This window comes from Catharus ustulatus, chromosome 1 (assembly GCF_009819885.2).
Source record: "Catharus ustulatus isolate bCatUst1 chromosome 1, bCatUst1.pri.v2, whole genome shotgun sequence".
In the NCBI taxonomy this organism is placed as follows: Eukaryota; Metazoa; Chordata; class Aves; order Passeriformes; family Turdidae; genus Catharus; species Catharus ustulatus.
The window spans coordinates 6,405,463-6,433,187 of NC_046221.1; the positions used below are offsets into that span (position 1 = coordinate 6,405,463).

The 27,725-nt window shown below is 40.4% G+C and overlaps 1 protein-coding gene across 11 annotated transcripts in view; it reads right to left on the minus strand.

Annotated features, from left to right (window-relative positions):
* The window catches only part of KMT2C (lysine methyltransferase 2C), a 186,750-nt gene that overhangs the window by 116,124 nt on the left and 42,901 nt on the right, over positions 1–27,725 (minus strand). For all 11 annotated transcript variants that reach the window (XM_033058776.2, XM_033058830.2, XM_033058848.2 and 8 more), the window contains 2 exons: positions 23,978–24,066; positions 11,814–11,952 (listed from right to left, as the gene is read on the minus strand). In XM_033058776.2, coding sequence (XP_032914667.1) covers positions 11,814–11,952; positions 23,978–24,066 — 228 coding nt within the window. The remainder of the gene's footprint in view (positions 1–11,813; positions 11,953–23,977; positions 24,067–27,725) is intronic.

Genomic DNA, 27,725 nt, shown 5'->3' on the forward strand with positions numbered 1-27,725 from the left:
GCCCCATGCATGATACTGAAATTACACCTTCTACGGTGCTGTTAGGAAACATTTGTCCTCATCTCGTGGCCTCAGCTGCACATCCCTCACTGATCTGCCTCAACACACAACCAGCATGAGCCAGCACTACCCCCAGAGCTGATGGCAAATGTCTGACATGTTCCACAAATCTTCAGAAAAATGTATCAGAAGACAAAAAATTCCAAAGAAAATACGGATAAAGGTAGTATGAGAGCAGTGGAAAATGAATAGTTACACTGAACTGTAGGTATGTCTGTTTTATAGCTAGCTTTCAGTGTGATAGAGTAACAAATAGACTATTATTTGTCTGTCAGTGACTGTAACCACTGGATTGCCAGTGTAACCTGATCTGGCCTCACAGGCAGAGTTCCTAAGCAGGGAAAGCAAAGCTATTTATGCTGGTTGAGACTAGAGAGACTTGTGAGGAGACTTAAGAGATTTAAACAGGCAACACCATGGTATATAAATTACACTAGTTACAAACACAAGATTATCCACAGTGGAATAAATAATTATTCATACATCCTGTTAGGATAGACTATCACTGCTCATTAAAAGACTTGAGGATAATTACAAACAAATAAACAAGGCTCTTTAAAGTGGAGTCATAGCAAATATGCAATAATGTTAAGGTCTATAAAAGAGAAATATGAAACAGTAATTAAGAAAAAAAATAAACTAACTTTTCAAGTGGTATTATTTGAAAAGGCATACAGGAGTAAAGCTGGTATTTCTGGAGCCTGTAAGGCAGCTCTAGCATCACAACTTCCAGCAGTAGCTTTCTGCAGGCAGAGTGGAGTGAAACAACAGGAGCAGTGAGTTTCACAGCTACTCTGCAGCGTGGTGCGGACAGCTGTGAAGCTGTCAAGAATCATATGGTTTGTGCTACTGCTCCTGCTTCAGCAGAGCTGGGGAATGCAGCTGAACCGAGTGCTCGCCACGGGGAGGGGGCTGGGGGAGCCTTTGCTGAAGGCTGGGAGCACATGGATGCAGAAGTTAAAGACAGGAGCAGCAGAACATGCCCAGAGCGCTGTGGGGCTGAGATAGAGGGGGAGGTTGTACAAAGGGGGAAAAATGGTTTCACACTTTCCAGGGGGATAAGCAGAGGGGCTTCAACTGTAGCCAGAGCAGAGGCAGTGAACCCCCAGCCTCTGCTGGAATGCTGCAGAGACCCTCTGCAGGAAAGCCACACTCATCTGCCTCCTGCCATACACAGCTGCTGCCTTGTCAGGCCGTACAAAGTGGCCAGTTCCATCACGTTAGCCTTTTAGCTTTAAGCGCTCAGTAAATATTTTAAGTTATGTCTGTATGGGCAGAAGGTAGAGATTTTTTGCTATCATCTGAGGACTGCAGAAAGTACTTACAAAACTACTTTCCATATGTCAATATGCAATTAGAGGATCTAAATCTGTGATGCAAGAAGGAGCTCTCATACTGAAGATAACGAAATAGAGATACTGGCAAATCTTAAGATCAATGCCTAGATCTGTTATCATAATTAACATATTTTAAGAACAGGATAATTCAAAATGGGATAAAAAGCAAGAGACGATGTGTCACAAATCTTTTTATAAGCTACTAAGAAAAAAGAAAGAAGAAGCTCATCAGTATTCCATTTAAGATGTATCTTAGGTGCCCCAACCCAAAATGTAAGTTCATCATTATCTGCAACTTCAACTTAAATTACATATTTTCCCATGACGAATGCTACTTTCTTATAAAGGTTTAAAGATCCAGAGGTGGTTTACAGGTGCTCCTATACCTCACCTCATCCCAGAGGATTTAATAAGATTTGAATGAAGAAATTTTAATACATAACACTGAGGAAAAACTGTGTTCAGAATGAACCAGACATACTGGAGATGTGGTAAGAGGCAGAAAAGCTAGTACTGTCTGAAGCTAATGTCTGCTCCCATCGAGCCATGGGAGGAGATCCAGGCTTGGATCTTGTTTGAAGGATGCCCTTTCTAACAAGAAACATGTTGATCCCATCACTCTTTCACAGCCATTCTCTTCTACAGGTTCTCATTTCATCAGGTCAGTGTCTCTTCCTCACACAGAATTTACTCAACCCCCTGACAAGAATCTGAAGTGCTATAATCCTCCCCTGCCCAAATCCTGACAAAGGATAACAAAATGCCCTGCAGCCACTTAATCCTGAAGGAAGGGAGACCAGTCACTCTTTCCTCTACTTGACTGATGACAGGTCATCAAGACTCATCCTAAAACACAGACTTTCCCATTGAAACAACTTCATTTCAACACATGCAGTATTGGGTAACTAATTGCACAATATTAAATCACAACCAGAGGAGGAGAAACATCTGGTTTGCTTGCAAATATTCAGTCAGAGAGTTAAGGTAAAACTGAGAGTCCCTCAATGTTATTTTTTTAACAGAATTAAGCCTTAGCATGAGGATTATCAACACCTGTAGTTGTACATCCAGGAGAAGCCCCCCCTGGATCCTTCTGAGCTGGGAAATGGCACTGGGTAATCCTGTGTCAGCCAAGGCTCCTTGATAACAAGCAGATGTGCAGACTGGCTCATGCAAACATGTTTTCTTTATGCTGTGGCCCATATCTCACAGATGTGCACTCGTGCCCACGTGAGCACTGTGCAGCTTCTGGAAATCTTCAGATGTGTCCATGGGAAGTTGTGTGACCCTCAACACTATCTCACTCCCACTCTCCTGCTTGTTTGTCATACAGGAGTAGAATGCACCACAAGCTGAAGTGATATGGAGCACTGCCATGTCCCCACACCTCCACATACACAGCTGGGGGAATAAACCTTCCCTCCTCATTCTCACAGGAATAACTTCCTTCCATGTCTCCAGGGCCCCCATACAGATGAACACCAAGCAAGAGACAGTGAGTGGTCTATGCTGAGCATGTCTGCCAGTGAGATGCTTGAAGTTATCCAACCCTTTCAGTACTCAATGGTGAGGGTGGTAGGTTAAAAGAAATCCTGCAGCTGCCTGTTCTTCAGAGAGGTGCTAAAGGTGCCCTTCTTTCAGGAAAGCCCACACAGGGGAACCCAAACATCACATGGAGATAAAGGGAGGATGTCAACAGTAAGAGAAATTCAAACTCCTGAATTCAGCTCAAGGGACATTCTCCTTGTAAGTTCTCTGAAATCCCTCCCAGCCTACTGTGGGACTGGTATTACCAAACGAATTTTGCTGTGCATTCACCTTTTCCAATTAATCATGCTAAAACCAGGTTTAAACAGGAAAAAACAATGGATTATATTCGAGAAAACACAAGGCATGGCAATTCCAGTGAGATTCACTAGCTATAGCCACTGCCTCAACATTAAACACTAAGTTGCACATGATTGCTACTACACATGATAACAATTGCTCTGAAGTTAAAAAGAAACCCAACTTGGAAAGCATAAAGATCTCTTTCACTCATGGTTTGGGTTGAAAAAGAAAGTGAAGAGGGTATCATGTGACTTTTGCTACGAATTTGTTTTTAAAGGATTTATGCAATAACTTTCCTCAATGCCTGGAAATGCCTTCAGGATGTCTTTTTCACACACTGCTTGTTACAGAAATTTACAGTGTTTTTAAGATCTATTTTTCAACACAGTGAAATGGAGTATTTGGGAGCAAAACAGAACTTCAGAGCATCGTTTGTACTAATTACCAAACCAGACTAATGAGAATTGGCCCTGAGAATTCTTCTTCCACCTAACACTGTTAGTAGTTTTAACATGTGCTGAAAGGATAAATTAAATGCTATAGGGGACCTACTATTTATTTAGCTCTGCCAAGTTGTGCTAACACGCAAAATACTTTGCTCTCATTTTATGTTGTTATTCAAAAACTAAAATGTTCTTCTCCTTAGTAAAGATCCACCATTTTATCATTTATGTAAATGCAAATCAATACCTGCAAGCTGCATTTTAAGTGAAGAAAAAAAAAAAAACAACTTGAAACAACACTGGGGATCTGCATCAGTGTGAGTTCAAATGTATGTGAGATATTCACACAGGTAAAGTTACTCTAAAACCCAGACTGAGATGGAGCTTTTCACCATCATCTAATTATTCTGTAAATATCTGAACCTCAATAATAACAAAGTTTGAAAGGAAACCACTGAAGAAACCCATTGGGTGAGGCATAACCGCTTCACACTGATACAGGATTAACAACCCCACAAATCACCCTTCTCAGAGAAGGATACTAAGGACAGACAAGGATGGAAAGGGCAAATGGAGACACCACAAAGAGAAAGAAGCAAAAAGCTAAAAGGTCAATTTAAGCATTTGACACACAATCTCCTTCCAATAGGTAAGTGAATCACAGAAACTGAAACTGTGGCTTGACACTATCATAGATTTGGATTTGAAGTCAGTATTTAACTTATGCAGCATAATTCTTTAAAAAAGAAAAAAAGGAGGCAGGACAGAGTTCATATGAACTTCAGGTGAAGAATTTTAAAAGTTTATACAAAGCAATTAAACTGCATTAGACAATAACTGCTTTCCTATTTCTTCAAACAGCACAGCTGGAGTTCTACAGCCATATAATCAACTTAATGATACTCTTCTCATTTGAAAGAAAGAAAACATTACCTCCAAACACAACCAAAACAACACATCTTACTGATATTTTTAAATTTAGAAAATACATTCTTACTCACCACAAATTGTGTCACCTTTAATTTAAACAAGTATTTAAAGTTCAGTGAGGGTTTAATATACCCTAGATGCAAGAGGGGTTACCAGAATGCCAATGCTGAAAAAAGTGAATTTAGAGAAGCAACTTGTACTCTCAAAAAACAATCCCCTACATAATGCAATTGATTGTACTGAAAAGGGGCAAATCATGCAATTCTGAGAGTTATCTTCACCTCTGAGGGATAGAAGTCAAAGAATAAGAAGTCCTGCAGCTTCAACCTTCATCAGGCATCCGTGCTCAGAAAGTGTTGTCTGTGTAAGCCAAATTCTGTCTCTTGGTAATTAAAACATAATACACAGAATGGTTTGGGTTGGAGGGACCTTAAACATGATCCAGTTCCAACCCCTCTGCCAGGGCAGGGACACCTTCCATGACAACAGGCTGCTGACAGCCCCATCCAGCCTGGCCCTGAACACTTCCAGGGATGGGGCAGCCACACTCACACCCAACTCACACAGAGTGCCAGCCTCTCTTGGAGACAACTTCATACAAATACTAAGTAGGGTCTTACCATCTGAAAATTAGTGAGGTTTACCATTTAGCAAGTTGGCTTTAAACAGCAGTTTTTTCAGAAAAGCTTCACCCAAGCAGGATAAACAGAGGCACGGATATTAAAGAGGAGGCAGACATAGCATCCATGCCCCCCAGTATGTTCAGTTCAGGGCCTCTCTGTGTCACCTGTGATTCCTGTACATTCATTTCAGTTTCTCTCTCATGAACTTGCCCAGTCTGCTCTTGACCACACCTAAAGTTTCAGCAAGCCACATCCTTTTGCAAGAATGTCACTCTAGACAACTCTCTGCTGTACAAAGAATCACCTCCTTTTATTTTGTATCGAACCCTTAGAAGTTTCACTTGATGACCCTCAGTTTCTTGCATTAAAAGAAATTAAACAGTCAGGATACAGTCATCTTTTCCACTCCATCTATGATTCTGAAGCTTCTTATCTTCCTGCTCCTTCTCATCTTTTCCAGACTGAAGGGTCCTGAATTGTTTAACAGGAACCTACTTCAGATCTTTGATCAACCCTTCTGTTGTTCTGTGATACATTTTAAGTTTTATTATACTAATTTCTGAAGTCACAGATAGACTTATTGTAACTCCACAAAAATTAATTAAAACTCATTTCTCTAATGCTTCTACCTTCACCAAGCAGAGCCCATGTGCCTCAGAAGAGTTTTAGCACATTGAAGCTAGGAGCACAAACAATCTCCCTTCACTAAGCACATTCAATCTCTCTCAGTCTCTATGTGAAAGCAGACTCCATCTGCACCATCCACTCCCTGTGAATGAACATCCTTCTGGCAAAGGTCAGAGACACTCACAGGGATCACCTCTGCAACTACAGCTCTGGGGTGCTGTGAGTTCAGATTTTACCATTTAAATTGCTTGTACTTTCCATCAGCTTTGGTATGGAAGCAAGGAAGGAATGCAGGACACAACACAGAGTTTGTTGTGTGAGGGAAATGGAAGGTGCTGGAGAAATGGGACTATTGACTATAGGAAATAACACAGATCACACAGCCAAAGGAAGCAAGAAGAAAACAGTCAGAGTTGACAAGGATATGAACAAGAAAATGGATAAAGAGGTGAGAAGAAATACCTGTAACAAACACCTGCCTAGAAGTCACTGGAAATGGATGGAAGGAAACTGCACATCAGGCCAAGAGATAAAGAAGAGTAAACCTCAGCTAAGTGAACCCTGAAAGAATGATTAAAACTGATGAGCAGTTTCAAATTAGTGAAGAGAATGGGAATATAAGCATTCAACACAAAAAACTCAAGAGGCTGACAAAGAAAGCTGAAGGCAAAAAAAAAAAAACCAAGAAAAAACAAATGGAAGAGGTATTATTGGAGGAAATGGCAGAAAACACTGTATTCACTCAACACTGGAGCAGAAGATCCCAGACTACTATCACTGTCTGTGATTATCCTGTATCTGTGCAGTCCCTGCCAAAGCAGGCATCCCATGCTGTAACAAGTGCTGCCCCCAACCCTTCAGCATGGCCTGACAGACTGCCCAGCCATGGGCTGCTTCCATCTGCCTGCCATCTCCCAGAGGACAGAAAACCTGTCCAGGCATCAGACCTGACCTGCCAGTGCTCAGCTTGCTGCTCACCAATCCAGGATGGGTAAGGGTCAGCAGGGCACACCCAAATCGAGATAAGCAGCCTTAGGATGGGGATGAGACAGAAAAACTGCCTAAGAACATCTGTGAGAGGCTGACAGTGGGACTCCAGAAACCTGGAGCACGTGTCAGCACCTGCTCTCACTGGGTAGGAGACATTTCATGGTTTCTGTGTTTGGACCCTCCTAAAGAACAGATTAAATCACAAAACAAAGATCTGTGCAACTTAAAGGCCCAGCCACGAATGTTACTGACTATGGTGTTAAGTCCCATGAGGCACAAGTTCTACATGAGAGCATTAAACACATTATGGCCACAATGGCAATTGTTCAGCCTAAGCAAAAGGCAGGATTTTGGCTGCCTGTGAAACCCTTCTTTGGCCCCATTTGTGTGACACGCCTTCTGCGCTCTGAGAAAGACACAGACCATCTGGAGAAAACTCAAACCAGCAAGAAGGATCTGAGCTCAAGAAAACATCATCTACAAAGAAAAGTAGGAACAAATTTGGGATTTCTGTTACGAGGTAAAGCATGCTGGGGAAATAAATGAGAGACTTTTGCACAAAGCTGTCCTCCATTATCCTTGGCAGATGGTACGAGTAGTAATGGAATAAACCCAGAATGAGGAGAGTGTGGGTTAGATGTGAGGAAAGTGGTTCCAACAGTAAAAACAAAGAAGAGACTGGAAGGGACTGTTTAGGGAAGATATGGAGTTTTTATTAGTGGAAGATTTAAGAGCAGTTTATGTAAGCTTGTGTCAGGAATGACAGCTGTAGATAACTGCCTTGGAAAAGGGGGTGAACTAGATGAGTTCCAAAGGTCCCTTCCTGCCCTATAAAGTCAAGGCAAAGTTGCTTTAACAATGATTCGTCACAGATTCTTCTTGAGACCGTTTCCCTAATAATGCATGAACAAACAGGATGGAAAAAACAGTAAATATTTAACTTTTTTCTCATTTTTCAGTGTGTGGTCTTAGTCTTCAGTTGTGCCCTGCTAGCCAAATCAGTAATTTTACTCTGGGTTAGACTGGTCATTAATATAATGCTGAAGTAGTACTTCACTTTGGAAGACTTTCCAGATTTAAATCACTGGCTTCAGAGGAAGATCCCATAAATGCTTATATGGATCTAGAGCTGGAAATGTAAAATCAAAACTCTGCAATGACTACAAATGCCCTGTGTTATGCATAAGGTCCATTCTCTGCAGAAACAATTCTTGAAGAAAAACATTCACATAAAACTACAAACTGTATCACAGTACATGTTCATGAAAAGAAATAATCAGTTTCAAAATTAATCTTAATACAGGTATCTCCTCAAAACATGTGCTTGACTTTACAACTTTATGACAAAACTTTGAATATATTTTAATATGAAATATTTTACCTAACTTCCTCCTGCCTAGAGATCTAGTTTTCCTTCCATCACTGCAGTATTATTCTGTCCAGACAGTCTACTCTCTGCCACTCCACAATTTCTTTCTCCACTGAGTGTTGCTCTCAGTGTTACAAATTTTATAATGTGTTTTAAGATTATATTAAAAAAATAAGGAACAGAGATAAAGATCACTGCTACTTTTTCACTATTTTCTTTGTTCACACAATCTACAGATGTTCACCAATCGCTTCTTTTTGACAGAATAAAGCACCCAAGCCCTCCATCTCCACACTCCAGATTTCAGCTTAGCAGCAGCAGCAACAAAATAACAGGGAATGGCGCAATTGGTCTGGAATGAAAATTACGTGCTTTGTCCAATTACAAGTGAAGCAAGAAAGCAGGAAGGTGTTTTGCCAGTTCTTTGGGGGGGTTTTTTGGGTTTTTTTTTGTAGTTTTAGCAACAATCTCACAAGAGCAGCCAAAGTACCAAAATCAAAAAGCTGTGTGAAAACCTCAGCTTCTAGTTATTGAAGAATGTTCTGTCTTCATGATTATGGCAAAAGGACCAAAACCATGCAATTAATGCGATTCACAGTCTCTGAGAGCAGACAGAAAATAAAATGAATCAAAAGGTGTTTTGTTCTTCTATGAAATTGTGTTTCTAGGCCATTCTCATTAGCTTTTAACGCCCGGGGTTGCCAATGTGGGAAGCAGGGGAGGAAGGTGGAAGAGGGCTCTGCTCTGAGTCTCAGCTGGCTCCTGGCTCCCTGCCCTCCCCAAGGGCTGCACTTCCCCTGCTCTCTGCAGGCAGCACAAACCCAGGCAGCAGATTCCTTTCGAAGAAGCTGGATTCCACTCAGCCATAAGTCCCGGGCTGACAGAAGCTTCTCACAAGGCTTATAAAAAGAAAAAAGGGAACAACCAAAAGGAAAAGGCTCCAAAACCCATGATGCTCGTGATATATAGGAGCTGACAGTGTGTTACTCCTGCCATTGCCAGGCTTGGGAGTTTATCTCTGCTTGATGTTACTGCCCCTCCCCACATGTGGTCAATAATTCACTCACTCCTTTCAAGCACACACCTCACCCTCTTTCAGCTTCCTTACCCCAGTACGGCTCAGACTCTTTTTTATTAAATGGGGTTTTAACACATTGCTTTCTTAGCACTAATCCTGAATCTGTTATTTAATTCCCTGCCCCAAGCCCACTTGCTGTCAGTAGTTCTTTTGGTTTCCCATATCCTACCTCAGGAAGGTTCCAAAATTTACCAGCTCTATCATCTTGCTCTTGAATGTTGTTATTTAGCCACAGTCTCAGGACAGATCCAGAGAAAAATACCACACAAGCCAAACTCTGGCTGATCTCTCAGCTACTGAAATTCCCATCCCAGTTTTGACATGTCCTACTGTGTTAAAATCACCGGTTTTCAGTAGCAAATTCTTCCATTTTTTCATGGAAAAGACTTTATTTTATGCCTTGTGTCCTGTGCTTCTCTAATTCCTTTATCTTCACTACTAATGACGGAAACACAGAATTATCTTAACTCTGAAAAAAGCAATGCAAAAGTAGCTCCACCTACACCTATACCTACTTCTCGTGGAGGCTTGGATTCTTTTCTCTCTTCCATGCAACTTCTGCTCTGTCTGTTATGATATAGTCTCAAAATTCTCCTATGTCTCACATACCTAAAGCTATTTTTAAATATATAAACCCTTCCATTTTATTAGAAAGTGGAAGTTACTTACATTATAAAACAGAAAAGCTTACAAGAAAGAGATGAAGCTGATGAGTATGAATTATTTGGAAATCAGCTTTAAAACTACTTCCCCAAGTTACACAGTGTTAAGGCACTGTGGAGTCACAATTTATCCTAAATCTTGATACATTTCCTCCAGTCATTACACAATCATTAGCAGTGTTTGTTATTTCACACAGTGTATTTTCTCCTAAGAAAAGAGTCAAGACCCCAGAACTCAGTCCTCCAACCCCTCCACCACACAGTATCAATGGCAGCACTACACAGACAATGACACAAATGATTGATCTAAAGTCACAGATCAGAAGAAGCTTTTTTCAAGACTCACTTCCACAGAAACCCTGACATCTGGGTTTTTCCACTGTTTTGAGTGAGGACATCAATGACTTCTGCAACTAACCCCCATTCTGCATCTTAGTTTGAAATCAAAATTACCTGGGGTCAGAGAAATCCTCTGATTCCCAATTAACAGTTTCATATCTCCTCAATACATTTCTTTCCAAAATGTCAGAGACAGAGTCTGATCAGTATTATTGCAATTAAAAATTAATAGTAACTGAGTTTTTTAATGCTTTGATCAGCCAAAGCAATGAGTACATAATAGCCATTCCATCCTAACTGATCAAAGTCAACACTTTCAGTTGGAAGGAAGAATAAGTTGAGGGCAAGTAAGGGCTGGCTCAGAACCAGGCCAAAGTTTTTTCAGAAGACTGTTGACTAGCTTGTAAGAAACAAGTCTATGGCTAGAGAAAGTGCTGTAATCAAGTATTCATGATAACAGCAAAAAAGTAACCTTGAGAAGAACAGAGAGCAGATGAAACAGCACTAAAATTTTTGCGAATGATCCAAACCAGGGTCAAATAATGAACCAAAGCAGCTGCTCAGTTCAAGTTGCTCTACATATTTAGTGCAATTTAATCTCAGCCTTGGAAAATTCCATCAAGAACAGAAATTTTTATGTATTTCACTCAGGTATAGGCACAAGAACTATTTAACTGAATTTTCTCTAAGAAGGGAAGTGGCTCTCAATCTAAGAAGTTTGTGAGCATGTAAAACATGAAAATTATGTATGCATCAAGTAGATTAAGTAATTTTTTGTGCATGGAAAATATGCTCTGTGTTGGATTAGGAGGCAGAAACATGATGACGACAGCTCTCTCCAAGTCTGTCAAAATATAATTACACCTGTAACTGTCTGGTAGCTGGTAATAGTACCTTCTGCAGCAGGAGAGACCTGCTACTGAGTTAGAAACTGTTATCAGAGCTTCACCAGAGATGCTCTGCTAGAATTATGTGACACCATTTCAACAGTGATCACAGACAGCATGTTCTGGTTTCCCTCATATAACATAATTAATACTTTCACTGCTTTTAGGCTAATTTGTATTAATAAAAAGTTAAAAAAACCACAAACATTATTTTCTCTGTTATAAATTCCAAAACAAGGAAGAGCACAGCAGATAAGACAAGAGATTTAGTTCACTTTGTTCCTGAAAATACCCTCATACAAGCTGAAACATCAAAAAAAAACTTTATACAAATTTGCTAATACACCATTTCCTACACAGCAGGAAAGCTTCACTAATCACATTTTATCTCCTATCACTTATGCCTCCTTTAATTTACCCAGCTAATATGCTGTAACTCAAGGGTTTCCCAGAGCAGCGTGAGGACAGCACTCACGGAACGCGCTTTTCACCTTGATCTCCCCGTACGCCAATTAAGGCACCAGTCCCAGGCACTTCAAAGCAGCAGCAGCAGCGAGTCCCAGCCCTGTGCCCCGAGCACTCTGCACCCCAGAGCTGCCCCTGACTCAGCAGTGCCTCCTCCTCACTGCCTCACTCACCTGGTTTTGGCTTCCACCCCCACGGAGGCCGTGGAGCTGGCGGACTCCTCGGACACGGAGTGCTGAAGGACTGGTGTTAGCTGCTTGGTGCTCTCCACTTCTGTCTGGGCATCCTCTTCTGCAGACTGCTCTTTGACTTCTGGGTAAAGAAATAGGAGAAAAAAAAATTTAATATTTTATCTGCATCTGGAAGCTTTCCCTTGTGCTGCAAACATTCATTTTATTTATAGACAGGTTAACCCATGTAAATATCTTCTGCCACACAACAAAATTGAAAGAATAGGAAATTACCATATCTAGCTAAAGCACGAAACTGAATGCTTACAACATTATTTCCATAACATAAAGTACCACTGTGAACTAAAGCTGTTAAATAGAAATGAGGGCGAGGGGAAAGCTCTTCAGTGACAAACTTCATACAAGGTTAGAATTTTAGACATTTCCATTCTCCCCACAGCTCTCATGCACCTGCTGTGTCAGTGACACATCACAGTGACCACACTAATCTGGGGTATATTAAACCTTTTTTCCTCCTTATTACCTTTAGCTTTGTTCATTTCCCTGCACAAATTTATTCCCGGTTAAACTAACTATGTTGGCACAGGGCTGAGGAGATAAAGGAATGAAGGACATGGTTTAGGTCAGCTTAAACTTCATTCTGAACTGAAGCAACATAACCAATTTTTTAGCATGTTTTTACATTATCTCAGATGTTAGACAGAAAAATATATATATCTACAGCTGACAATGCTAGATTTAACCAGTACATTTGGCTTTGCTCTGAAACATGACACTGCTACTGTCTGTGCTTTAAACCTAACTTTAAATCCTCTTCCCCTTCATTTCCCCCTTTGCTTGGAATGAGTCAGGGATTTATCAGAAGGACATGGCAAAGTACTATTCCAAGTGCCCCAGAATGCACAGGAACAAGGTTCAAGGCTGTACAGCAACAGAATTTGGTGTTTCTGCACTCCTCTGTACTTTGATTTTGAAACCCAAGCATCATAAAAAGCACAGGACTCTGACAGATGTGCTCTGGTATATCCAGCTTAAGATACACGTGCCTCATCCTGCCTGTGTCCATGGCTTCTAGATCTGTCTCACAGCAGTGCCAGAGGAAGGTTCCCTTCAAAATTCCCAGTGAACATGGGCTTGAGCTCAGAGGCCACTACATACCACTCTTGCAAAGACGTCCAGTTAGAGAAAAGCAGCAGATTATTTAGAAAACTTCAGCAGAAGATACACTCACGTATTTTAAAAAATTAATACACAACATGTCAAAATATAATTAAATATTGCAAAGGATAAATGACAAGTGGAGAAATGAAAGGGTAGAAGAATCTGTGACATGGGTGGGCACACATGAAAAATCTGCTACAAGCTTTAATCTTGTAAATAAAACCAAGAAGAGAGAGGAAAATTCTCAGAACATAAAACTGTGCAGCTTGGTCTGAAATACTGAAATCATATGCCTGCTACAGCACATGGAAAATGGGAAATCTGTCTTGTTTCATGAACAGAGATTGAAGTAAGACTTTTCTTTAACCTAAAGTGAACTCATTTAGGAAGACAACATATAACATTTAAAACCCCCAGTGAACACCTCTAAACCATACTGAAGTGAAACACAACATTAAGGAAAAAAAATTCCTGTTTATGACTGGGTGTTCCAAGTATTTGTCTGAGCTGGTGTAAATTGAAACTGCTTCTCCTATTTCAGTTAAGCTACTGAGCAGCATACATCTGAAATGGTTTTTGGACACCTGAAACATCCAAAAGTGACTATCTGTCCAAAATCCAAATGGCTTGTGTTAAACCCCTTCCACCAACCAATTCTGAAAGAACATGCTGGATGAAGATTTGACACTAAATAAATAACCTCTCAGGAATACATCCCTTGTAATAGTAAATGTCTCTGTACGGAAACCAAAACAAAATAAACCCAAACCCCACACCCTCAGCTTTTGGCACATCTGAACAAACATCCAGGATGTTTCCTGGATGAGGATTCCTGAAACAGGCAGTGTCCAGCCGAGCCATTCACAAGGGTCTGTGGTGCGTTTCCAAATATGTTGGATCCAAAGGACAATCTTGTGCCAGTAACCCCCAAATTTCTAAATGCAACCTCAACGAAGAGAGCAAAACATAAACACCTAGAAGCCAGGCAGACGCCAGAGCACTCAGAACAAAACCCCCAACACAGCCTGGGACAGCCACGCCTGAAGTGCTGCAGGAAGACCACCGGAAACCCCAGCCCTGCTCTGATCCATCTTGGCCACTTTCTTTAACCTAGTTAAACTGTGCAAAAGGAACTCTGTCTTTATTGTGTGCCTGCTGAAACTTTCAATCAAGCAAAGGGAAAAAAGCCATTTATTCTCTGCCAGCTTTCCTCTCATTACCATTGCTGGGCACCCAGCACACTGGAAGGCAAAGTTCAGGGGCGCTCACACTCACTCCCAGGACCTCTGGACTGTGTGAGAAGACACAGATTGTTTCACTACACATGACAACTATATGAGCTTACATCCTTATGGTGCATTTCCCCCCTGCTGTTTGCTTCTCCAGAGAAGGAGGGACCCAAATTATACTAAATGAGACAAACAACATCTCAGTTGCTGTCTCTACAATAAAGCAAACTGTGCCTCAATATGCTGTTGGAAGACTGAAAACACGGTGCTCGCTAAACAGCATGAAAGTAGTGTGTGTTACTTGTGAAAAAAAAAAACTTTGTGAAAGTTTTCCTGAAGAAGATTAAGCACTGCATTTCATGAGTTGAATTCCTAGGAGATGGATCCAGGAGACATCTCTGATACACCTCAGAGATGTTCGTGGAAGCACCTGGCACAGTATGTTTAATGAACATCATCATATTTGGTTATGGCATTCTATTTTGAAACTACTGGGAATGAAGGATCCATGGATGATTAATAAATGGGAAGCTCATTTGCAGATTCACAGATAAAGCTTTATTTTTCATCCTCTTTTCATGATTGTTTCTGGCACAATGAAGGTCCTTGCCTATGTATAGTGAGTTAGTGGGGAGACTGAGATGTAAAAAACCTAACTGTACAATTCCCCAGTGTCTCCAGGTTATTTTTTAATGCTATTATCCTTCATTTAGGAAAATACTAGGAAACACTGCACTTAAAATATTTTATTATTTCAATACAATTATATTCATAGTTCCTTCTCACCTGGTTGCTAAAGACAGAAAAGTTTTCAGGGTTTTTTTGTTATTAAAAGAAATTCCCCAAAAGTACAAGGACTAAAGTTTCTGTCCATATGGGCCATCAAAAGGCTTGAGACTTCCACACACTTTACAACCTGGGTAATTCACAGAATCACATCTGGTTGAGGCTGGAAGTCAGCCCAGAGCCACCTTGTCCAAACCCTGCTCAAGCAGGGCCACCAGAGCCAGCTGCCCAGATGGTTTTTGAGCATCTCCAAGGATGGAGATATGAAATACGAGGGAAAGAAATTAAATTGGCTAACATTGACAGGGGACAGACAGGCAAGGAAGTTACTGGGACAGTTAAGATTTACAGCATGTGTATTAAATTTCTCTTTTCATTAACACTTCCATCACATTTGTTTCAGTAATACACACACAGTGGTGAAAAGACAACCCTTAACTTTTACACTATTCAAGTTGTTATTTGGATTTTTTCAAATGAGGAGAAAAACCGTTTACAGAGGATCAAGGATTTCTTCTCGCATTATTTTTATTCCCACTTACAGAGCAGAATGCAGAGAACACTCAAATAAAATAACAAACAGCACACAGCACCCCCAGTTGATTATGGAGACTACCCACCTTCCTAACAGCAGCTGGTCTCCTTATTCACATGTCTTATGTAGAGATTTACAACACTCACAGTAATAACTGTGTTGATAATTTCCTGTTTTCCTGCTCTATCTCCAGACCCCTTGGAAACCTCTCCCCACATGAGACACGTGTGGGACATGCAGAGTCACAAGGGAATCTCTGTTTTTTGTAACCCCCTGTGGCAGGGCTTGTGGAAAGCAGGAGGTTGGGGAAGGCTGGGATTTTGTTACATGGTCAGAGCTTTCTTTAGGGATGTAACGGAACAACATCACTTCAAGATCTAAAATGTTCTCTTGTTACAAACAATCCTTTTCTGTTTTCTGGCAATCACAAGCCCCTATTCCACAATCTATTTGGGTAAAGATAAAGCAAAATAAGGAAATGTATGTATGGGCTCTGCTGTGGCAATCAGGCAAAGGACAGACAGCACATCCAAAAGGGTTTCTTTTAAATACTCAGAAACTACCTGTTAAGTCAAACCTAAAAATACTGTATTAGTTCTACCAGAAAAAAATCTTTAAAGTATTATAATATTCATTACGAAGTGACACAAAAAAAAACCCCCAAAAAACCCAAAGAGCTGTCATAAACATAAAATTAATATTGTACTACTAAATTAGTATTTATATGCAGCAGGTTGACTGTTTAACCACTTTATTGTCAGACCTACTGATTAGGCAGATAGTGAAGCACATGTCATGAGCTTCCAAAACTTTCACTAAGAACAGAAAGTATTACAGGCTGGAAAATACCAAAATCACCAAACACAGCAGGGACATTCCAAGGGTCACAACTGTTGCCTACCAAGATATTCTGTGAGAAGGAGTAAAGAGCTTCTGAAGGCAGACACAGCTATTTCTGCACAAGGAAGGGGCAGTGCTGTGTCAGGAAACAGCCAACGGGATCACAGGGGTCTGCAGAACTACAAACAACAAATTGCTCTAGTAGTTTTGACACATAAAAACAATGTCAGTGTGCAACAGTATGAAAAGAAACCTTAAACAGGGAATGCAAACTATGAATTTAAAATGCTTACCTGTCCTGGTTTTGGCTAGCATAGTTAATTTTCTTTTTAGTATTGGGTACAATGCTGTGTTTTGGATTTAGGATGAGATTTTGGTTCATACACTGATGTTTTAGTTGTTGCTACACAGTGCTTACTCTAAAGCAAGGACTCTACAAGTTTCCCATGCTCTGCCAGCAAACAGGTGCAAAAAGGAGGTGGGAGAGAGCATGGCCAGGACAGCTGACAGAAAACCTGCAGTTATTCTTGTTCTGTACATTCCACTGCAGATTTTCGTACTTTTCATTCAGATGAGCTATTACTGTTAAATACATTTCATATAAAAAATAACTGTACATTTTGTATTGGTTATAAAATAAAAACAAGATTTTTAATGCAGGACCATTTAAACTGTAATTCTGGTCACCTGAAGAACATGAAACCATATTATAGATAATCATAACATGGAACCTCCATGACTGAGGAACTTCTTAAGCTAGGAGTGGTATTCAACAGCACTCATCTGATTATTTTTCCACTAATTTGTTTACACCTTTTTGAAACCCATGTCAAGTTATTCATGCCCAAAGCATCCAGGAACAATGAATTCTGTAATTGCAGTAGATGCTGAGTGCAAATGCACCTGACCTTGTACTCCTTGAACATGACCTGATGTCCCCTAATTTTTGTGTTGCACAACAAAATGAATCACTGTGCCCTGTCCTTTTTCTCCATACCACTCATCATTTTTTGGACCCTATTACATTCCTCCTCAGTGAAATCACTTAAGATTGAAGTTTTACCTTAACTGATCCCCACACAGAAGCTATTACTTACTTCTTGTCATACTTGTTCGCCTTTCCTGTACTTTCCCAATTACAGCTCATCCTTTTGGAGAAGGGAAAGCAGAACTGCACGTGGCATTTATCATGCCAAGGATTTATAAAGCAACAGTAAAAAGAGAAATAAACCCCTCGCTGACGCTTTATTCCACTTATCCCTTTGCCAGTAATTCCTAGAATTTCTTTCTCTCTTTCACTTATGAAAGCTTCTGCAATTCACAGAAGAACTGAAGCACCACTTGTTCAGACAGCAAAAGCTATGTGAGAGTGATTTTTGTTTATATAAAAGCAGGATGGTAATTTTGCCCTGTATGTTCTTTTATATGAACTACTACTGAACTAAGAGTCACTTAATTTTCTAATTTAATTTAATTTAATTGGTCACTCTTCAATGCCTTACAAATGGGTGCCTCTTTTATTATCCTAAATAAGTTCATTTTACCCACTACATTCTTCCCCTTTAAACCTGACCCAGAAAAGGGCTACCAGGATAGGTGTTTGCAGGACTCCCAACACCAGCCTGGTTTATGCTGTGATTTTAATTCATAAGCAGTGAATTTCTCTTCTACTTCTTTCACCAAACTGAAGAATCAGCTTCAGCACAGCATTACTGTAATTCAAATTAAGACAGGTCTACAGAATTAGCAAGTGGTTCCTGCTCACAGCAGCAGGGATGGAACAAGATCATCTTTGAGATTCCTTCCAACCCAGACCATTCTGTGACTATGAACTAAAACACACAGAATGAGGAGAAGAGCACATAGCACACAAAGCACAAGCAACTATTTCAATGTATTTGACTGGTAATGGCCATGCAGATCTTCCATCACATCACTAATGATACAGCAGTAGAGTTAAACATCAAGGTGATGGAGAAGTGGAAAAATTCCAGGTCTTTGAAAACTTTCAAAGCTTGTTGGATTATGTTTAACACAGCATAGATTGATACCAAAACTGCAAAACCACTATTGAATAAATAAGTAAAATCAAAAAGAAGTTGGATTTCAGAAATAACCTCCAGAATGAAAAACTCAGTGAGGTTCAAATTGATTTGGAAGTAACAGATTCCACCAGCTCTCAAAATACCTGAGACAGAGATACTGGTCAGAAGGCAAAAAAACCCCATTTTTCTACATGGCCCATTTTAAGCGTGCATGATGATAAATGGAATTATTGAGTAAGCCTGTAATGGTTTAAATGCAAACATCAACTAACCTCCTCTTTTGTTTGCTTTCCTCATTACAAACAAATTACCAGAATATAAAGCAAAAATAATAAGATACTTATAATAATTACAACAACATGCTTCAGTTCTGCTAATTTTTCCAGTGGCTGAGCAGGTAGGAGTCAGCAGCATAAGAAAGAAGAAATTACTCCTTTTCTAATGAGTACATAGAATACTAGTTTGCCTTAAAAGTATTTAAGTGCGTTTCTAAGCATGTATTTGCCACAAATTTAATCTAAAAGCAAGCCCTCAGCGGTGCTAATTCTTCCTTTCATTATTTTTAGAAGGGATGGGTGGTAATGATAAGGTCAAAGTATCTGCCTGGATTTTAGAACTGGATTTTGGTATTAGCACATTGCCAAGACCAAACCAGGACTTGCTCTCAGGTGTGTTTTTCACTTTGCTTCAATGAGAGGCTCTACTCAGTATGGTTCATATAATTGCAAAGGAAGCCTGTATTTCCTTTAATGAGCAGGATATTGCAGAAATTTTTTCTCTAGAAAAGTACTTTCAAGGTTGCTTCAAAGCTGATGAGATTCTGAATTAGTCCAAAATTCCCTGGCAACTTCTACATGAATAACTCTCCTCCACTGAGAAGGGTTTGTTGCTGGTTCTTCAGGGCTTTGCCCAGAGACAACTGAGGCTGGTCAGAGGAAGCTTCATCTTCAGGAAGTTAATGTGAAGTCCAACAAGAAATCAACTGGCCAGGCAATGTCACTGGGTCTGATAAAAATGCTATTAACAACAATAATGTACGTAAGGAACTACTGGTTGATAAAATCACCCAGGTTCTTTTATCTATTATCAACTCTGAAGCTTCTCAACACCATGGAGAGTTGAGGGTAAAAGTTGGTTGACATGGTATGGATAGTTAGCAGAATAAACACCTGATGGATTTATTAATCATTTCCCAAGAGACTCAGCAGTTCAAATAAACTTATTTTATTGCATTTCTCCTAGATCTGAATCTCAACATTTTTATGAGGAATTACAGACTCTAGAATGAGTTAGGATATTTCACAAGTAATGAGTTAGGATATTTCACAAGTGTTCTCCAAAAAAAAAATAATCAGATAATTAACACACTGAATTCAGTTTCAACTTAAATGCAGAGCCAAGAAAATATCAAGCACAGAAATTTCCTGAAACTAACAGAAGATGGGGAGAAGAAGCAGAAGCCAAGTCTTCATTAGTAGCAAAAGGGCTACCAAACCTACAGAAAGCATGTCAGGAGCTACTTGGTATATTATTCCTTTCTTTGGATTAGCAGTTTTATATTTGCATATATCCTATCCACAAAGCCACACGCTTTCCAAAATTTTCTGGTTTGTATTTTTTTGGCCATTAGAAACTTGCTCATCAGAAAAAAACTGTTCTTATTACAGAGAGGAGCAGCACAAGAGGGATCCAGAGGGGGACACAGTATTCTGCAGAATTATACTGATAACCAAAAAAGTGGAAGGTGTTGACAGCTGGAAGGTCTTGACAGGACCAGAGGCACTAGGACACAAACAAAAACATAGGAGGCTCCTTCTGAACATCAGGAAATCCTTTTTTATTGTGAGGGTGCCTGAACACTGGTATAGATTTTCCAGGGTAGGCTGTGGAGCCTCAGTCCTTGGAGATAAAAGCTGTCTGGACAGCCTGCTCTAGGTGACCCTGCTGGAGCAGGGGTGTGGAGCAGATGATCCCCAGAGGTCCCAGCCATCCTTAACCTTGCTATGAGGCTGTGGTGCCAAAATGGTGGAAAGAATGGGCAACCACAACATCAGCTGGATAGAGAAACACCAGCACAACATCACTGGGGGAACCACAGTGATGAAAAATGAAGGAGCAGACAGCTGGAAAGACCAATAAAAGCTGAAGAGCAGAGTAGACATTAAGTGAGGAGCCAAAGGACCAGCAAGAGAGACAGGGTTGATGGGTAAATAAAAGGAGTCTGTCCTGAGGTTTACAAGAAGCTGAAAATCTATTGATTCAGTAGAAGTAGTTGCCAACACCCTTTTTTCAGGAAAAAGTTTACTTAGCTCCAAACAGATCTTTTTTTTCCAAATTCCAGAATTTCCTTTCTCCAATTCCAAATCCCTCCTCCTCTCTTTCCGTCCTTAAGAATTCATCTACACCAAAGGGAACTTAGTACTTGGCAGAAAAGGGACAGGGCTCAGGAACTGCTGCAGTTGGCGGGAGAAGCAGTCATACTGAAGTGATCAGAGCAGCACACGGCTCACCCTGCTCTGCTTCCAACTCTGCCTCGCTTCACATGTGAGATTACAGAATTTTGGGAAGGGCAGGAACTTGTTTCCCGAACTGCAATTAAAATGACTGTGTCTCAGCATTGCAAAAGAGCCCCTTTGGGAAGAATTTTTGCCTTTTTTTTTTTTTAAACAAACATTTGTGTCAACGTTACAAATGGAAATAATGTTTGATACTTGCACACTCCTTGCTTTTCCACCCCATAAAAGATTTGACACCTACCAAACATTTCTTTATTTTAGGTGGGAACACATGGGGCATTTCCTTTTTCCTTCCCTGGGAGAGGAGTTCCTATTCCTCCTCCATTGCTCCCTTTCCCTAAAAGTAGAGCTTATTATACTGAACATTAATAACATGGACTTCTCCCATTTTATGAAACTTAATTAAATAAAACAAAACAGAAACAACCTCAAAAACTCAAACTCACACAGTAAAACAATTCCTGATTATTCTCAACATCCGACTCAAACGATGGAAAAGCAGGTAGGGACACAGAGACTCAAAAAATATTACAAATCTTAAGATCTTTAGACACTTAGTTTCAAGTTTTGTAATATTACTATATTGTGTTTTGGTTTGCCAACTACTGGACAAAATTGCTGGCAAGACCACTCTTTGAAAGCAATGAAAACAAAACCCTTTTTTAGTTGAAGCAGAAATTATTAAACTACTATACAAATACCCCTCAATTTAATTAACACAGTTTTAAACAGAGCAAAAAACATATTATTCCTTCTCCCACACTTATGTACTAACTCAGGTAAGTACTTAGAGTAAGTTTTAGAGGCAGCAGCCTTTTCAGATAATACAAACCTCTAGCAAGTCACATGGCGCCCAACTTTTAAAATAACATAATTGTGATTCTGTCTCTATCAAACTTCTCAACATGCTAATGCTCTTCCAAGTCTATTTTGGTTCCCCTGCAAAGATAGGATTTCAGACCTATGTATTTTTACCAGGCATCTTTTCAGTGAGGAGCACAGTCTGTAAATCCATCCTGGGCTCAGCACTGAAGTGATGGTGCTTCACTTCCAGCAGCTGACCCAGTGGAGCCTTGGTCCATTGGGATTTCCAGCAGTGTGCTCCTGCTGCCCATACCTTTAGAAATGGGTATCAGCCTCCTGTGACACTCAGGATTATTCTGATGAAAGATAATGGACATGTATATGCACTCACAGACCCTTAAAAATAATTATGTCCCTCTCTCTTCGAATCAAAAACTGCTCTAAGGTTTTTGCTGAGGAACTTTGTTAAAAACTACAAAAGCAAAAAAAACCAAACAAACCAAAACACAGCAATCACTGGATTCCTTACACACTAGTATACCAGTTGTTAAGTTTGAATTTCTTTTTCTATTTTTTTTCTTTTAACATATTTAAAATTTATGTAACTTATCACTTTAGGGGGACACTTTCTATCCCCTTCACTGACTTTCATAAGACTGCTTCCACATAGGATAGGAAAAGTAATCATCATTATCACAACGTAATAGCAATGATGTAATAAGACAGTTAGAACTGAATTTCCTTTACCCTAAACTGTTTTTCTACACACAAATACCTGCTCCAACTTTTTAACTTATTTGTTAGTTTCTTAACTAGCAACTACCTACTTGTAGAAGCAGCAAAAGGTCACCCAAGTTCACTTATCACCAGTAATTTTATTTGCAGGGGCAAAAAGACAATGGGCAGAACAAAGCAATGAAGCGCCCTCATATTAAGCTCTAGGTTCCCTCCACATGCCATTAACATTGAAATTCAACTCAAGTTGTGACTACACACTCCTGACACTCCCCAAAGCCTTGAGTCACAAGCACAAAACCTTCTCAACATCATTCCACATCTAGAAAGCAGGAAGCAAGCGACCAGCACACACAAAGCCATCCTCAGGAGAATTTCAGCCCCCTCATCCTCTGTGGCTTTCACCACAGCAGCCATGTTCCTGCATGGACCATGAAAAATGCTGCTGCAAAAATGGTTCTTTTCAGGTCCTCTGCTTGCTGCCCCTATGAATCTAAACTAAGCACAGATTTTTGCCTTCATCTTTAAGGACTTCACTACTTTCCCCCTCCACTCAGCAGCTTTGAGAAGAACCGGACACCTCCTTTAACACAGCTGGCATTTCCATGCCATTTCTGCCCTGACTTCCAGCTTCTGTTGTTTGTGTGTCTGTCCCTCCTTCCACTTCTCATTACACTACAGGGCCACCTCATTAAATTTATAAACCCTTGGGTCTCAATGCATTATCAAAGTTTATTTCTGTGAGAACAACAAACATCTGCCAAGTGGCCATGGCATCATCCTTCCTGGTGGGTTTCATCCTTCTACACTCAGTCCCTGCTTAAAAACAGGCAAATGGCTACAGACACGTGCCTGGCAAGGAGATGACAGCTCCTCACCATGGCCTTTATCTCATGTGTTGGCTCATCTGTTTGTCTCTTTAGGCTCCTGAACTGCCAGAACAGAAATCACAAACTCTTTCAACAGTACTCAGTCCAGAACAATGAGCTCCCTCTGGTAACTGAAGCATTTGGGTACCACCACAACAAATATTTACCAAAGCAAGAACACAGATTTATCCTCTTTCCTAAGCAGCAGCAGGAAGCATTAGCATTTGGTTATCCTGGTTATCCCTTTGGTATATAATCTGCTGTAGTTAGCTGAAGATACAGGTCAATAAGTAGTAGTGTATTTTGGCAGGTATTCCAAAAACAGCAGCTGCCACTTCAGAGCATTTATTTTTGTTAGACACAGCTTTGCAAAAGTAGGAAAAGAACCTCAACATATCTCCACTATAAAGACATTCCCATTTCACTATTTAAAAATAATAGCTTCAATAGTTTTAAATTAATATAGGTTTAAATACAGAGGTTTTTCCCTTTTAAATCTGCCCAAATGCACATCTTATACTACAAAATGGAGTAACTATTTCTCATCTACCAAAGTCCCACTTAACTAAATGCATTTCTGAGAGAGAAGCAATACCCACAGAGCATCAGTGCTATATTCTCAGTACCTGTTTCCACAGTGTTTTCTGTTTCTGCTGCCTCCAAACCATCCATACTGTCTTCATCCTCCACTGCAGTTTTTCCTCTACTCCGAGGCCTGCAAACATAAGAAGGAAAAACTCTTTTTAGACTGAAAGCATTTGTAAAATCAGGATTTAAATCACTACATTTTGTAGCATGAATGTCAGCACTTAATTATGTAGCATTCAAGCTAACCCATGATTTCAGTCTTCCTCCCATTTTTTCCCATTCCATGTCCCCAGCAAGGTACACCTGTATCAGCAGTTGGCCCCTTTAGTTTCTCTGATCCTTCTTACAAGAAAAATACAATAATGAACTTTAACTGATCAAGCAACAGACTAACTCAGCCAGATTTTGACACAAGCATCCTGTCTGCTCCATGTAACATATAACTATAGAGAGATAAGAGAGAACGCTATCCAAAATCTGGGCAGTAGCTATTAGAAAATAGAGACTCATCCACGCAAGAAAGAATTTCCATAGAATAATAATGATGCTAAAGCAATGAAACTGAAACACACATTATTTTCAATGAAACAATATTTTGACACATGAAGTAAAATGTTATGAGAGATGACTAGATGTCATCACATTTAAAAAGTCATCACGTGAGGACAGCCTGTCAAAACTAAAATACCTGGCAGATTTGTTTCAATTTCAACCAAGGTCTGATGGAAAGCAGACAGGTTTGTGCCACCAATTCCAGCCTTTTTTCCCTGCCTGGCTCTTCAGTAACTATCATGGTGGGCTGTTGAGAAGCCCAGGCATCCAGATTCCCAGCTGTTCAGCAGCCCATTTGAAAGGGAGCCAAGAGCTTGGCAACTCGCCTCCCAAATTTTCAGGCTACTTGGCAACCTGCCTGGCATGCTGACGGAAAGCCTGGGAGACCCTGGGAGCTTCTGATTCCAAGTACACAAATTTTGAGTGGTTTGGGGCATCTCAGCAGTTCCAAAGTCCCAGAGCTCCCAGGCAACCATTCACTCAACCAACATGCCTTGAATCGGGATGCCATGCAGGCCAGCACACGGGCACCCCGCCTGCCCCCCCAGACAAAACCCCTCCAGTTCCTCTTTCACTGAGGATTCTGAAAGGTTTGGGTTTAGTTCTGCATTGGGGAGAAAAGGTTTTGGGTTTTTTTTTTTAAGCAATTAAATCATTCCAAAACCAGCATTTCCTTTTTTTGTACAGTCTGTTACAGCACTTTGGTCCATCCAAACTGCTTCCGCAGGACTGCATCTGCTAAATCAGCTACAGAAGAAAGGATATCATGCAATGCCTTTGGTTCTCTTGGATCAAAGAACTGGGCAGAACAGGAACCATCTCTGGAGTCTGTATTGCTCTCCCCAGTTGGAAGAGGATTGACTCTCTTAGACTACCTAGCAAGACAACCCCTTCAGACTGTGTTGGGACCATTTTAGCGTCTGTGAAGGAGGAAAAGAAGAATTAAAATGAGGCTCAAACCGAAGTTTGAAAACCTCCCACTCAACTTACAAAGGAGCTGAGGGAAAGAGAAAAGCAAGCAGAGATTAAGGACAGGAGGACTTTTCTTGGCATCCCTAAAAAATTTGTTCAGGACAATGCTGACAAACGTGAGCACAGTGGGAACCCCAGGGATTACAAGGTTATGGTTCCCCTTGCCTGCTTAACCCTAAGCAGTGACACCACACCCAGAACACACAAACAGCCTTCTTACTAGAGACAGAAGCATCCCCTTCACTTATATGCCACTTAACAAGCTCCCAGTGTAGTCCCTTAAAACCCATATGTCACAAAAACTGAAACCAGAATAAACTGCAGAATGACCAGAAGAAACTGTCCTGCTCTCCTCCCTGCAGCCACTGCATCAGCCTGTCCAGGAGCCCAGTGACCAGTGAGCTGGCTGGAATGGGACACAGGAGTTGGAAGTGGGAAGGACACAAACACTGCTGGTAGCAGCATTTGAGATGGTCACACAGATAGATTCCCATCCATAACAAAGAGCAAATGCATTGTAACAGCCATTGGATAGAACAGGCTCTTCCAGCAAGACTGAGATACAGCAATGAAGGTAACACTCCTCTAACGCTTAGAAAAACAAAGCAGCAGGTAAAGCAGCCAAAAGCACTCAAATATTACATTTCTTGCAGTTCTTCACAACATCCCAGCACATCATCCAGCACTCAGTGAAAGGATAAGAATGCAGGTGAGTGAAAACACTTCCCTTGGTGAAGGAACGCTCAAAAGCTTTACAGAACACAATCAGCTAAGGACAGGGATTATTTCTAAATCCTATCCCAATTATTCTTCTACCAACTACCTGTCTGCAATGCAAAGTTACAAGTCTGTACTAAACAAGTATTACTGTGAAATCATCACAAACATAAAAGATAATTCTGCTTTTTCACAGGAAACCCTTTTCAGTATTCCCCAACACAACCCTGGAGGTAAAACTTGCTGGACAGTGGAAGATGATGATTGTTTATGTTTATTTAATAATTTACAGATGAATTTAGATTTTCTATTAAACTACAATTCATGTATTAAACACCAAAGTACCTCAGAAAGCCTTTTTAAACATTTTGTTTAAACAAGAACAGTATTCGCGCCTTGAACTCCCTATCGTATTTTAGCAACCTATTTAACACCAAGGAAAAGCAGAGGTTTCAATTAATTAAACGTAATTGCTTCTTTCAGCAGAAGATATAACCATGTCTGGTGTTTTCTTGCCGTTCCCCTCCCCCAAATATTCTACAAAAAGGCTTCTTAATGTTGTGCAGGTTTTAAATAAAACTGAAGAAACAGTGGAAACATGGCAGATTATATCATTAACTTATTTTTGCTGGTTACATTCATTTCCCAATCATCAGAACAGATTTTATAGCCCACAAATTTATGTTTGGCTTAGAGCAAAAAAAATAATTCAAGTCACAAAACAGTGATATATATACACTGTACTGACAACTGTAATTTAATGTTTTCCGCAGCAAATGCCATTTGAGAAGGCCATATAGCACACCTAATCGCTGCAATCAGCATTTGTAGCAAGAATGGATTGTTTTGAGTTACTTACATTAAGTTTACACATTTTATTTCATAGTTTGATACATAAACCTTTTGGTTGGTTTGCATAACACTGCATTTTTCCACAAACAAACCCCGTTAATTTTTATTTAGTTTTTCCTTATACTTATTTCCACTTGCCCTTAAATACAGTGGGAAAAACAGCCTGTGCTCTGTTCTTTGCCCAGGACTTGGTTTCTTCTCAAGTTCATCCTTTTGAAGGAGGATGTGAGAAGGCAATAGGGGTAAGATGGTGTCAGGGACCCATTTTTGCTGCCTTAAAGCAATCATGGAACAACAGCCCATGACTATTGCCCTTCACCCACACAAAGCCAGGCAGTCCTGAACCACAACTGCTGCACTGAACACTACAACCTCAGTTCTGCTCCAGATCTTGAAGCCCAACCCCAAACTTTGTGACCAGGAGGATTAACAACATCACCCTTCCACACAACACAGCCCAACCTCCGGCAGCTGGGGACAGCAGAAGCACTGAGCACAGATGAGCCACATCTCCTACAGCTCACAACAGACCCAGAACAAAATGTACAGGCAGAGCCTGACCAATACACACTCTGCCAGAGAACAATAAATATTAGTCAGTGGGCAGGCAGGGAGCTTGGTACGCGTGCTGAAGCGCTGCCAAGGTCCCTGCCATGGCTTCCTCGCCCGCCTTTTTCCTACAACAGAGTTCAA